Below are 14539 nucleotides of genomic sequence, written 5' to 3'. Positions count from 1 at the left end.
AGGGGGGGAGAATGGCATGAAACTGGGCAGAAACGGGGGGACCTGAAACTGGCGACAGAGATGGAGGGGGGGACATGAAACTGGGGGCAGATGAACGGTGTATATGAAACTGGGGGAGAGATTGAGGGGGGGACATATTATTTGCATGCAGAAGACGGAAACTCAGAACGGACTTCGGGCGCTAGTGTGAACCTAGCGTCACTAGTTTAAAAAACGCCTCAAAAACGCATTTTTAGGGCTAATTTTTTCAAAAAATCCTGGCGGGGGACCCTCAGACCCCCCGTTCCCCTGGGGGGTATTCCATACCTCCCAGACCCCCGGTAAGTAGGGCCTCACCAAAGTCAATTGCCCAGGGCCCTGCAAAGTCTGGATCCGCCACTGCTTTTCCTACTATCCTTAGTAGAACATTTATACTCTATAAGACAGTGCACACAGCTATCTGAACAGGCTTTCTCCTTAAAGGGGTTGTTTAGGAGTTGGCTTCAATGGTCACATGTAGCAAGGGCTTCCTGTTTTACCTTTTGTTTTACCTTCCTGCCCAAGTTCTGAAATTTTTGGACAACCTCTTTAAGGAGACATTGTACCATTTTTGGATTTATCATAGACTAGAAAATGCACCCAATGTATTATAGATAGAGATGAGCGAACACTAAAATGTTCGAGGTTCGAAATTCGATTCGAACAGCCGCTCACTGTTCGAGTGTTCGAATGGGTTTCGAACCCCATTATAGTCTATGGGGAACATAAACTCGTTAAGGGGGAAACCCAAATTCGTGTCTGGAGGGTCACCAAGTCCACTATGACACCCCAGGAAATGATACCAACACCCTGGAATGACACTGGGACAGCAGGGGAAGCATGTCTGGGGGCATAAAAGTCACTTTATTTCATGGAAATCCCTGTCAGTTTGCGATTTTCGCAAGCTAACTTTTCCCCATAGAAATGCATTGGCCAGTGCTGATTGGCCAGAGTACGGAACTCGACCAATCAGCGCTGGCTCTGCTGGAGGAGGCGGAGTCTAAGATCGCTCCACACCAGTCTCCATTCAGGTCCGACCTTAGACTCCGCCTCCTCCGGCAGAGCCAGCGCTGATTGGCCGAAGGCTGGCCAATGCATTCCTATGCGAATGCAGACTTAGCAGTGCTGAGTCAGTTTTGCTCAACTACACATCTGATGCACACTCGGCACTGCTACATCAGATGTAGCAATCTGATGTAGCAGAGCCGAGGGTGCACTAGAACCCCTGTGCAAACTCAGTTCACGCTAATAGAATGCATTGGCCAGCGCTGATTGGCCAATGCATTCTATTAGCCCGATGAAGTAGAGCTGAATGTGTGTGCTAAGCACACACATTCAGCACTGCTTCATCAAGCCAATACAATGCATTAGCCAGTGCTGATTGGCCAGAGTACGGAATTCGGCCAATCAGCGCTGGCTCTGCTGGAGGAGGCGGAGTCTAAGGTCGGACCTGAATGGAGACTGGTGTGGAGCGATCTTAGACTCCGCCTCCTCCAGCAGAGCCAGCGCTGATTGGCCGAATTCCGTACTCTGGCCAATCAGCGCTGGCCAATGCATTCTATTAGCCCGATGAAGTAGAGCTGAATGTGTGTGCTAAGCACACACATTCAGCACTGCTTCATCACGCCAATACAATGCATTAGCCAGTGCTGATTGGCCAGAGTACGGAATTCGGCCAATCAGCGCTGGCTCTGCTGGAGGAGGCGGAGTCTAAGATCGCTCCACACCAGTCTCCATTCAGGTCCGACCTTAGACTCCGCCTCCTCCGGCAGAGCCAGCGCTGATTGGCCGAAGGCTGGCCAATGCATTCCTATGCGAATGCAGACTTAGCAGTGCTGAGTCAGTTTTGCTCAACAACACATCTGATGCACACTCGGCACTGCTACATCAGATGTAGCAATCTGATGTAGCAGAGCCGAGGGTGCACTAGAACCCCTGTGCAAACTCAGTTCACGCTAATAGAATGCATTGGCCAGCGCTGATTGGCCAATGCATTCTATTAGCCCGATGAAGTAGAGCTGAATGTGTGTGCTAAGCACACACATTCAGCACTGCTTCAACAAGCCAATACAATGCATTAGGCAGTGCTGATTGGCCAGAGTACGGAATTCGGCCAATCAGCGCTGGCCAATGCATTCTATTAGCCCGATGAAGTAGAGCTGAATGTGTGTGCTAAGCACACACATTCAGCACTGCTTCATCAAGCCAATACAATGCATTAGCCAGTGCTGATTGGCCAGAGTACGGAATTCGGCCAATCAGCGCTGGCTCTGCTGGAGGAGGCGGAGTCTAAGGTCGGACCTGAATGGAGACTGGTGTGGAGCGATCTTAGACTCCGCCTCCTCCAGCAGAGCCAGCGCTGATTGGCCGAATTCCGTACTCTGGCCAATCAGCACTGGCTAATGCATTGTATTGGCGTGATGAAGCAGTGCTGAATGTGTGTGCTTAGCACACACATTCAGCTCTACTTCATCGGGCTAATAGAATGCATTGGCCAGCGCTGATTGGCCGAATTCCGTACTCTGGCCAATCAGTGCTGGCCAATGCATTCTATTAGCTTGATGAAGCAGAGTGTGCACAAGGGTTCAAGCGCACCCTCGGCTCTGATGTAGCAGAGCCGAGGCTGCACAAGGGTTCAAGCGCACCCTCGGCTCTGATGTAGGAGAGCCGAGGGTGCACTTGAACCCTTGTGCACCCTCAGCTCTGCTACATCAGAGCCGAGGGTGCGCTTGAACCCTTGTGCACACTCTGCTTCATCAAGCTAATAGAATGCATTGGCCAGCGCTGATTGGCCAATGTATTCTATTAGCCCGATGAAGTAGAGCTGAATGTGTGTGCTAAGCACACACATTCAGCTCTACTTCATCGGGCTAATAGAATGCATTGGCCAGCGCTGATTGGCCAGAGTACGGAACTCGACCAATCAGCGCTGGCTCTGCTGGAGGAGGCGGAGTCTAAGATCGCTCCACACCAGTCTCCATTCAGGTCCGACCTTAGACTCCGCCTCCTCCAGCAGAGCCAGCGCTGATTGGCCGAATTCCGTACTCTGGCCAATCAGCACTGGCTAATGCATTGTATTGGCGTGATGAAGCAGTGCTGAATGTGTGTGCTTAGCACACACATTCAGCTCTACTTCATCGGGCTAATAGAATGCATTGGCCAATCAGCGCTGGCCAATGCATTCTATTAGCGTGAACTGAGTTTGCACAGGGGTTCTAGTGCACCCTCGGCTCTGCTACATCAGATTGCTACATCTGATGTAGCAGTGCCGAGTGTGCATCAGATGTGTAGTTGAGCAAAACTGACTCAGCACTGCTAAGTCTCTGCATTCGCATAGGAATGCATTGGCCAGCCTTCGGCCAATCAGCGCTGGCTCTGCCGGAGGAGGCGGAGTCTAAGGTCGGACCTGAATGGAGACTGGTGTGGAGCGATCTTAGACTCCGCCTCCTCCAGCAGAGCCAGCGCTGATTGGTCGAGTTCCGTACTCTGGCCAATCAGCGCTGGCCAATGCATTCTATTAGCCCGATGAAGTAGAGCTGAATGTGTGTGCTTAGCACACACATTCAGCTCTACTTCATCAGGCTAATAGAATACATTGGCCAATCAGCGCTGGCCAATGCATTCTATTAGCTTGATGAAGCAGAGTGTGCACAAGGGTTCAAGCGCACCCTCGGCTCTGATGTAGCAGAGCTGAGGGTGCACAAGGGTTCAAGTGCACCCTCGGCTCTCCTACATCAGAGCCGAGGGTGCGCTTGAACCCTTGTGCAGCCTCGGCTCTGCTACATCAGAGCCGAGGGTGCGCTTGAACCCTTGTGCACACTCTGCTTCATCAAGCTAATAGAATGCATTGGCCAGCACTGATTGGCCAGAGTACGGAATTCGGCCAATCAGCGCTGGCCAATGCATCCCTATGGGAAAAAGTTTATCTCACAAAAATCACAATTACACACCCGATAGAGCCCCAAAAAGTTATTTTTAATAACATTCCCCCCTAAATAAAGGTTATCCCTAGCTATCCCTGCCTGTACAGCTATCCCTGTCTCATAGTCACAAAGTTCACATTCTCATATGACCCGGATTTGAAATCCACTATTCGTCTAAAATGGAGGTCACCTGATTTCGGCAGCCAATGACTTTTTCCAATTTTTTTCAATGCCCCCAGTGTCGTAGTTCCTGTCCCACCTCCCCTGCGCTGTTATTGGTGCAAAAAAGGCGCCAGGGAAGGTGGGAGGGGAATCGAATTTTGGCGCACTTTACCACGTGGTGTTCGATTCGATTCGAACATGGCGAACACCCTGATATCCGATCGAACATGTGTTCGATAGAACACTGTTCGCTCATCTCTAATTATAGAAGCTCATGCTAAGTTTGCTGCATATCGGCACCTACTCGTTGGCTTACTTTTTGACAAATTATTTTGGCGCAATTGTCAGATTTTAGACCACACACCTTCCCATAAAGACTTGCCTTGTGTACATCTAAGCTACACATGTGTATCTAACAAGACATAAAAAGTGCCTGTAGCACACAAATAATGTTGAGCAAGGCATGTTCTCCAGAATTTATTTTTTTTTCTTTTTTGTGAATCTTTGTTGATTTCAAAATTTGTTTCTGAGATTTTAAGTTGGAAAATCATTTACCTTCAGTGACGGAAATCAATGTGAACTGCAAGTCAAGAACTGGAGGAATTGATTTGTTCATTTCTAGTTTCTTGTTCATTAGTTTAGGAGCCGCTTGTAACAATTTGCAGAGCACCTTCATGTGAACTTGCAATGTGCGCCTCTTACCTTACCTCCAGGATTTAGCCTCTTAGTACATACCAAATAGGTGTAAAGCTACCTTGTAGCGACTTTGGATGACTTTGAGAAATCCAGTGTACGTTCCAGTCTGATGGTAATGAATGTATATTCTTTGGATTAGTTCCAGACACCTTCCATATTGGTTCATCATAATCTCGCCACTTGAGCAGTCTTAATTAATGGATAAATATTTTGCTTGGCTTTGGTGTCAGATCCTTTGAAGCCTGGTTTGCATATTCTGAGCATACACTTTTGTCTATGTACTACAATGTGAGCGGTATTAGACTGTATACAGCTGCTATTAGCCAGTATCTACTTTCTATTTGTATTCATTCATTACTCTCTTCCCCTCCCAATTCTTTATTTACCCCTGTATTCACGTCCAGTTCCTCCTAATACTGTCTTCCATCATTTCTCCTACATCTCAATTATCTCTTTATGTTTCATTTATCTCAACCAATTTTGCCTTGTATTACCCCCATTCTCATTTTAGGCTCATTTTCTTCTTCTTCTTCCCATGTTGTGCAAAAGCCGTGATTTGGCTGTGGCGGAAATGCTGCGGCGCGGCGTTTTACAGTACCTGCAAAATGGATGGAATTGTGGCTAATTGTATCCACACATTGCAGAAAAGTATCCACAGCAGAAATGCTGCCATTGTGGATTTTGTAAATCGCCGCATGTCTATTATATCTGCGGAAACACTGGGGGTCTCTGTATATGTATAATCAGTGGTGTAACTAGGAATGGCGGGGCCCCGTGGCGAACTTTTGACATGGAAAAGACCCCCAAGTATAATGATAGTCTTTGTGGGGCCCGTGGTGTCACTTACTGATCCCGGCCCAGCCAGGATCGGCAAGTAAATAGGGCCCGTTACCAGCTGAAGTTACTTCAGCCGGTAACAGCCTATTAAAAAAAAAAAACCACAGCAGTAGCGGCTGTCACCGGGCCCCCTAATGGCCCGGGCCCTGTGGCAGCTGCCTCTGCTGCCTTTACGGTAGTTACGCCCCTGGGTATAATAGGACAGAAAGTATGCAGAGGAAAACTCTGCAGTCTTTTTATGAAAAATGCTGAGGATACAACCGTGATGGGTTTCTGCTGCAGTCTTTCCCGCAGTGATTTTTCACTGTGGCTCGCGATGTGGGGCTATGGCCTAAAGAGGAACTTTCATGTTCTTAGAATTCAGAGCACTGTCAGTGTTCCCAGTATGCGCCTCGGTGCTGGAGATCCAATGCCATTATTTTCATATACACTGTCGGGAACGCGGATTTTACAGCTAAACGTGATCTTACAAGTACAAGGCTAAGGAAGAGTACTGTCTGGAGGGCATTCCTCGCAGCCCAGCAATGGGTCTGCTGACTTGTCTGCTTTGTAGCGGTACATAACACAGCACATCTCGGGGGACTCTATCTATCTATCTATCTATCTATCTATCTATCTATCTATATATCTATCTATCTATCTCCTATCTATCTATCTATCTATCTATCTATGCCATCTATCTCTCATCTATCTATCTATCTATCTCTCACCTATCTATCTCTCATCTATCTATCTATCTTTATGGCAGGTTATATTTGTGGGAAAATAAGTATAATCTGTGTTTCATTCACTAAAATTTCTGTTCTTTCTATGCTTAGGAGCCCACATACAAAGATAATGGTCCATCAATGAATAGGACCACACAATGGACTCCTAAGCATAGAAAGAGGAGGAATGTTAATAAATAAAATATAAGTTACACTACCAGACTAGGTTTGAAGAAAACTGGGCATTGACATATAGGGAGCTACTTTTCAAAGGGTGGAGCTAGGCTAAGGTCCTCTTTTTCCACAAAGATAGATTTATTTGGATCTGCCTTCCCCAGATTTTTTAGCAGGTATGCATGGTCTAGTAAGTTGCTGTACATTGCAAGGTGGCCTGAAAAAGATAAAGTTTCCTTAATTAGATATAATATCCTTTCTGACCTGCGTTTGTGGAGATCAGTGATGACACATGGATACCATACATCTCATCCAGACAGATCCCTTCTGCTCTCTGCTTTCAACATCCTACTTGCCATGCTGAAAATACCTGCACATTCAGTCAATGACCCCAGTGGTGGCTCCACCTCGACCACTGATTGGCTGTCACGTCTGGTCAGACAGGAAGTAGAGAGCAGCAGGGACCTGGGTAGCATCAAAACGGAACTAGCAGGGGATCGGTAAGTTGGGTCTGTTATATTGTCTTCTTGGGCCATTGCTATGTTTTTTAGGAAAAATAATATGGAAAACACCATTCATATTTTTAAGCTTTAACCGGCAATATTCTCCATTTACAAAGGGAAAGTTTTGTGTTATTGCATTAAATCAGGGCCATTTTTCTAATTAGTATCTGCCTAGTAATTTTCCACTAGTCCACATTGCTGAACTGCTTAGGAAGTAGATTGCTGGCTGTAATAAAAAGTGTTTTTATTAATCCATTCTCCAGCATGCTTTATGACACCTGTAATTTTTATCTAGATGTTGAGATTAAAAATGTTAATAATCTTTTTGTCTTCAGCTGTCAGGAAGCCTGCCAATATTAGAAAGAAAGCGCTTTCCTAAATATGTACCACTTATTATAATATTAGCTCCTGTTTAGCACTCATTTCCCAGCTGCTTAATTATACTGTGTATATGGCATTGATTATAGTATTTATTCATCTGTGTGGTCTCTAATCTGTCATTTCTCTCGGAGCCGAGTGTCCTAAAGAATCCCGCACGCCTCTGGAAATAGGAGGAAATTGGATATTGGGCATCATATAGTAAAAATATCCTCACTTGTATACAGATTCCTAGTATTCTGCTGTATACATTGTATACATATTGTATACATTATATACATATTCTGCTGTATAAGCCACAACTGTGCCTCAGATATTGGAGGACAGACTTTTAAATTATGGTAACACGGCCACAATCTAAAGCTGGTCACAGTCTTGTGGGCGCCGAGAAAAACGTTGCCAGGGCCCCCTACTCCCTTCCTACAGCGTATTCTTGATAGCATTGGTTATGGCTGCTACCGCTGTATCTCTGATACTTGAAAAGGATACATCTATAGTACCCAAAACTGCGGTTGTCACGAATAAGGTGAGTGATAAGCTCAATCCCCAGCATATAAACAATACAGGGAGCTGCGTATTCTGGAAAACAGCTGATCTGTGGGGTCCTAATATTCTAAGAAATCAGTGGGGGTCCAACACCCAGGGCCGCTACTGATCAGCTGTGGTGGTTTGTTCTGTTTGTTTATATCACACATGATCTGTTTTATGGTGTCCTTGCTAAATAATTACAGCTTGTAATAAAATTGCATGGCTGCTATAAAGCACAAAATATAATATGTTCCCCAGAGCTCCCCTCCCCACACAGTATAATGCTCCAGAGTGACCATGCACAGTATACCGTGTTTCCCTGAAAATAAGACAGTGTCCTAAAGATATCCTATGTTTTATTTTCAGAGGATGTCTTATTTTATTTTTGTGTGCTGCTGCCACCACTGCGCTACGCTGAGATGTGCTTGCTGCGCAAAGACTGTATGAAGAAAAACATTGCAGCTGGCTGAGCACTGTGTGCGGTGCTCTGTGTGCACAGGTATGCCGGCTGCTGCCACTGCTGTGATACCGTACGTTGTATCCACTGTTCCTGCTGCTGTGGGATGAGCTGGGAGAGTGGACCCCCGCCGCATACGATGCTTAGTGTATGCACAGCGGGCATCTCCCAGCTCATCCCACAGCAGCAGGAACAGTGGATACAACATATCGCAGCGGCGTCAGCAGCAGGCATACCTATGCACACAGAATATTGCGCACAGTGTTCAGCTGGTTGCAATGTTTTTGTTCATACAATCATTGCGCAGAAAGGTTATTATTATTGGGGATGTCTTATTTTCGGGGGGTGCCTTATATTAGGCAATTCAACAAAACCTCTGCTATGTCTTACTATCGGGGGATGACTTATTTTTGTGGAAACAGGGTAATATACTCCCCTGATCCACTTCCCACAGTATGAGGCTCGGTTATCATGGAGTAAAGTGCCGCTCATTTAGACACGTAAACACGTGTCAGAGCGTGGCGCTTCAAAACAGATCCCATTGACTTCAATGGGTGCTGGCTTACAAGCGTAACACATTGAAATCAATGGGTTATAAAGCATCCCATTGATTTCAATGTGTAGCACGTGTAAGGCCAGCACCCATTGAAGTCAATGGGATCTGTTTTGAAGCACCTCGCTCTGACATGTGTTTACGTGTCTAAATGAGCGGCGCGTTACTCCGTATTAATAGAACCTAAGGCTGCATAGCAACTCCATACCCCATAATATGTTCCCTAGAGCCCCCAGAGAGTATAATGCTCCACAGTGGCCCCACACAGTATAATATGCTCCCAAGACTCCCAGACAGTATAATGCTCAATATTGTCCCCACACAGTATAACAGGCTCCCCAGACCCACGACACAGCATATTGCTCCACAGAGGCCTCAAACAGTATAATATTCTACTAAGATCCTTCTTCCCCAATATAATATGCTCTGAATGCCTCAACCCGCTTCAGGCAAATCTCACAAAATTTGTTTAAGCAAATATTCATAAGGATTTGGCCTTCCAGTTTGTTTCGGTGCCATTATTATATACTCTTCAGCCCGAAGATTAGGCCTCAGCAATGAACCCTGGGATGCATAACGCCTGCTGCAGGTCGGGACAGACGCAAAGAAGTAGCCAGGAACCACAAGGATACCAAGAGAGATGAGTATAAATGTTTGCCATTTTTACTCTTCTCCCCTGGGCAAGATTGTATTGGAAGGGGACCCAGCAGCATGTACATACATCACATGATGCCGGGCCCCTCTTCTCCCCTGGGCAGGATTGTATTGGAAGGGGACCCAGCAGCATGTACATACATCACATAATGCCGGGCCCCTTTCCATTAGAGGCGCTGTCTCTTGGCAACAGAGATGAATCCTGATCTCTGCTGCCTGAAATGGATAGTGGAGATAGCGGTCAGTGAATCAGTCCATCTCCAAATGGCTGTGGGACCCCTACCCCTCTGGGAAAAGTCAAACCCCCTGTGACCACAATACGGTAGTTATGCCACTTGATGGCCATTCACAGTAGAAAAAAGGAGTATTCCCATCTCCAGGATCATATGTAAACTCATACATATCAACCCAGATAAATAGGTTTAGGGTCACCTGAATCAAATGGTGTTTTCCATCTTGTGACTTGAGATATCACTATTTTTGCAGACATACAAATGAGTTTTTTGGAGCAATGACAGTGCCCTGTCTGTATTGTTATTTTTATTTTTTATTTTTTTTGAAGGACACAAAAATGTTCGGAAACCATACTTTTTTTCGTCAGAAAAAAAAAGTCAAACTAATCTGTTTTTTCTACATTAGTTCTATGTACTCTTGCATCCACTTTTTGCATCTATTGCGCTATATTCACATTTATACTTTGCTCTCTATTCTTCTGGTCTGTCTTCTGGACTGGAAAAAGGGACAAAAATGGATCTTTTGTGTGATGGAGACAAACAGAGCCCCAGGCGTCCCATTGACTAGAATACAGGTGACTGTCAGATATCCATGTTTTTAACTGAAATTGCCAGACAAAAAAAAGTCAAGCTAATCGTTTGGCGATATATGACGGATCTGCGCCAGATGAACAACTGGCACAGATTTGAACTTAGCCTTAAGCCTATGTAAAAAAAAAAACATGATGTGAACGGACCATATGGAAGTTCAGCTTTAAGTTATTTAAAAGTATTACATTACCACTAATGAACAAGAAAATGAAAAATAAAAACCCGGGATATCTATAGAGCGCTACTGTGTGACAGTAAAACAGAAGCCAATTGCATGCAAAAATAAAACCAAATGATTGAGTCTTTATTGATTCCAATTGACAGTAGAAAAATAGGCGAAATATAGGCTACGCGTTTCGACGCCGAACGGGCGTCTTCTTGGCCTGAGGAAGACGCCCGTTCGGCGTCGAAACACGTAGCCTATATTTCGCCTATTTTTCTACTGTCAATTGGAATCAATAAAGACTCAATCATTTGGTTTTATTTTTGCATGCAATTGGCTTCTGTTTTACTGTCACACAGTAGCGCTCTATAGATATCCCGGGTTTTTATTTTTCATTTTCTTGTTCATTAACCTCCACCACCTCACTGGTTGGTGTCCGGGTAAGAGCTGCAACTGTTTATCTTCAGCCCCCTTCTGGGAAGTTTTTTATACGGGCGCCAGTTAACTTTTTTTCTTCTTGTGTACATTACCACTAATCTTTTTTTGTGCAAAAAGCACGTTATCAGAAAATTCTTACATTTTGTCAGAATTTTTGTATTTTTTTTATCAAATCTACATACAGATTTACTATCGATTTCAAATTATGTTTTTCTGTAACATGGATAAAAACCACAACGGAACTCCATAAGCCCTATTATAAATCAATGGAGCCCATCATGTGCCACTGGGGCCCATCATGCGACATATTCAGCAGTCCATTATTTTTCTTTTTTTCTGCTCCGATTATGGAATAGAAAGAAATAACAAATCAGGTGTGAACATAGCCTAAACAGGATGCAGTAAGGTCTCGGGAAGATCCATCCCATGGTTGTTGCAGGCAGTCAGAATATTTTTCTGTTATGTAGGAAATTTTGAACCTTACCAGAAAAAATTGTTCTAAAGATATATATAGAAAAAAATGAATCTGTACAGAATTTTAGTGTTATTTAGAATGAACGCAACGGTATTGGAATATAGAATTATTTTATTTTCATCATGAATGGTTTTGGTATATCCAGAAATGCCAAAAATTCTTGTGGGGGGTTCTATGACCACTGATTCTGTATTTAAAGTGACAGTAGCAGCTCTCCTCTCCATATCTCATGAAGACGTCATTGTTCATGTGCTAATGCACTCTTATAAGCCGTAGCAGACTTCGATCCACCTCCAAGGTTTTTATAAATGCTCCTTACACTTTGTTCTTTTTGATGTTTACAAATTTTTTGCATTCCCATACGCTGTATGAGAAGAATCCATGTTGATGGCAATAATAATTGTGACCCAGTTTGTGCCCAGCATACCCACTAACCATAACTGTACGGTGGATTATCTTTTATGTGTTGATCTTTTTTTTTCCCTATGAAATTCTACATTATAGTAATTGGTTGTATTTTCTGTTAGATGGGATTTTTGTTTAGATGATTACCAGGCATTGTTGTGGCATCACTGAAGCTTTTATTACACTTGTGTATTGAATGTTTTTTTTTTATTGTTTTTAAATACTTTCTGCGTATCATTTTTGGTATATGTTTACTACACTTGGAGTCTTTTTTAGGATGCCTATTTGTCATTTTCTTTTCACGTTGCGGCCCATGATATGTGGATCGGTACCCTTCCATTATAGATTTGGTGTCCACCTCCATATTTGTTTCTTGTACATTTTACACACTCTCTATTTGACTGTCAAGCAAATAAAATGTAAGATGCCAAATGGAAAAATATTTTACGGGCTTCTTACATTTAAGACGTCCATGTATGGCAATTTATTTTGCATCCCTTCTTCTTGTTGGTCTTTACCAACCACATATTTTTTTTTTTACCAGAGGCGACTAATAGAGGCAGCAGATCTGAAAGGAATGGTATGATTATGCGGGGCACACAATCGCTAATTTAAGGTGCATTCATATACAACGCCAATGGTCGCTTCGGCTCCAAATAGTGTGCTCGGCCTATTTAGCGTCCTCATTGTCATCGGTATTCTCTTGTTTTGTTATGTTCATAAAGAGATGCAAGCAAACCTATTAAAATGATCTTTTCTTCTACACAATCCATGGAAATCTATGTTCTTTTTAAGCAGGATAGTTCTTATTAGTTTCGAAAATTGCCAAATGCTATTCATCTGAGCTAAGCACACTCTACTTTTGTGGGATGTTTTGTTCAGATTCCTCTGTAGATTTTCTAGTTTGGAGTTGCCAGGCAACGCTCTTCGCCTGTAGCATCAAATAGATAATAGGGTCACAGAGAGCAAATCTGTATCATATAAAATACGCTACACCGATATGTTTTTTTTTTCCTATGCTGTAATGTTTTTATTTTTGTATTTTACTTTTTTTTTTTTTTTTTTTTTTTTATAGGAAATGTGATTGTATATGGGAACACACTGGATAGTTATACCACAGTTGCTACCCTCATGTCGTTGGGAATTTGCAGCGCTCGAATTCATTTCGTACAGCCTCCACTTATATCAAACGTCACTTGCTTTAACAATTATGCTATAGAGGAAGCGGTGCAGAAAGGCTTATCGACAGCCGGTGTGACAACTTACTACAACTGTAAGCTGGCGCAGTGGAATGATGGTGGCGATCCAGAGCCTATATGTAATGCGTCATTCACTACTGATTCAAAGCCACTGAAACTATCCTGCATCGTAAGTACAAGGAGCGTAATCTCTTATGTAATGATAAATGTGATCCCATGTATTTACTTGTGTATATGTTAAATGTTCAACATGAAACTGGGCACATATAGTCCAGAGCGGGTGCTCAAAGACAAAACATAATTATTAAACTGGGCACATATAGTCCAGAGCGGGTGCTCAAAGACAAAACATAATTATTAAACTGGGCACATATAGTCCAGAGTGGGCACTCAAAAAGAAAACATAATTATTAGAGATGAGCGAATAGTATTCGATCAAGTAGGTATTCGAACGAATACTACGGTATTCCAAATACTTGTACTCTATCGAATACTACTCCTATTCGCAGTAAAGATTCGATTCAGAACCAGCGTTGATTGGCCGAATGCTATACAGTGTATGGCATTCAGCCATTCAAAGCTGGTTCTGCAGCAGGCTCATTTTTGCTAGTCGGGAGAGCTGGCAGCTTGCGGTGGAGACGGCTGTGGTCCGATCTTAGACATCGCCAAGTCACAGACGAGCCTCCGGCAGAACCAGCGTTGATTGGCCGAATGCTGTACACTGGCCAATCAATGCTGTACACTGGCCAATTTTTTTTTTTACCAGAAGCGACTAATAGAGGCAGCAGATCTGAAAGGAATGGTATGATTATGCGGGGCATAATCTGGCCAATCAACGCTGGTCAATGAGAAAAAGTCAGCTCCCGCATAACCACAAGCTGCCAGCTCTCCCGACTAGCAAAGACGAGCCTGCTGCAGAACCAGCGTTGACTGGCTGAATGCTATACAGTGTATAGCATTCGGCCAATCAATGCTGGTTTTGCAGGATGAGTAAGGGCCAGTTCACATTAGCGCTTGCCTCCCGTCCGGAAGGAGTCCGCAGGAGGACACCCCCCCCGAACGGAATATCAGTGCAACTACAAGCACTGGATCGTTAAGCACACGGACCCCATAGACTATAATGGGCTCCATGTGCTTGCCACGTACTGCCCGCATGAATCATTCCTGCGGGCAGTGCGCTGCAAAGCACATGGAGCCCATTATATGCTATGGGGTCTGTTGTGCTTAACTGTGCAGCGCTTGCAGTTGCACTGATATTCCGTTCGGGGGGGTCCTCCTGCGGACTCCTTCCGGACGGGAGGCAAGCGCTAATGTGAACCGGCCCATAGTCTATGGGGTCTGTGCACTTTAACTGCACTTAGCCCCTCCTAAACACTCTTCTCCTGCTACTCGTGGACTTGGTGACTCTCCTTTAGTAGAATAGTGGTTTCCCCTGAAACAAGCAT

The 14539-nt window shown here is 44.2% G+C and overlaps 1 protein-coding gene across 1 annotated transcript in view; it reads left to right on the top strand.

Annotated features, from left to right (window-relative positions):
- CFAP61 (cilia and flagella associated protein 61) overlaps positions 1-14539 on the top strand; it is a 227796-nt gene that overhangs the window by 151444 nt on the left and 61813 nt on the right. The window contains exon 22 of the mRNA XM_075267626.1: positions 12971-13263. Coding sequence (XP_075123727.1) covers positions 12971-13263 — 293 coding nt within the window. The remainder of the gene's footprint in view (positions 1-12970; positions 13264-14539) is intronic.

This window comes from Leptodactylus fuscus, chromosome 3, assembly GCF_031893055.1.
Source record: "Leptodactylus fuscus isolate aLepFus1 chromosome 3, aLepFus1.hap2, whole genome shotgun sequence".
NCBI classification, from domain to species: Eukaryota; Metazoa; Chordata; class Amphibia; order Anura; family Leptodactylidae; genus Leptodactylus; species Leptodactylus fuscus.
The sequence above is the reverse complement of the archived record's forward strand: the minus strand, read 5'-3'. Positions and strand labels throughout refer to the sequence as shown.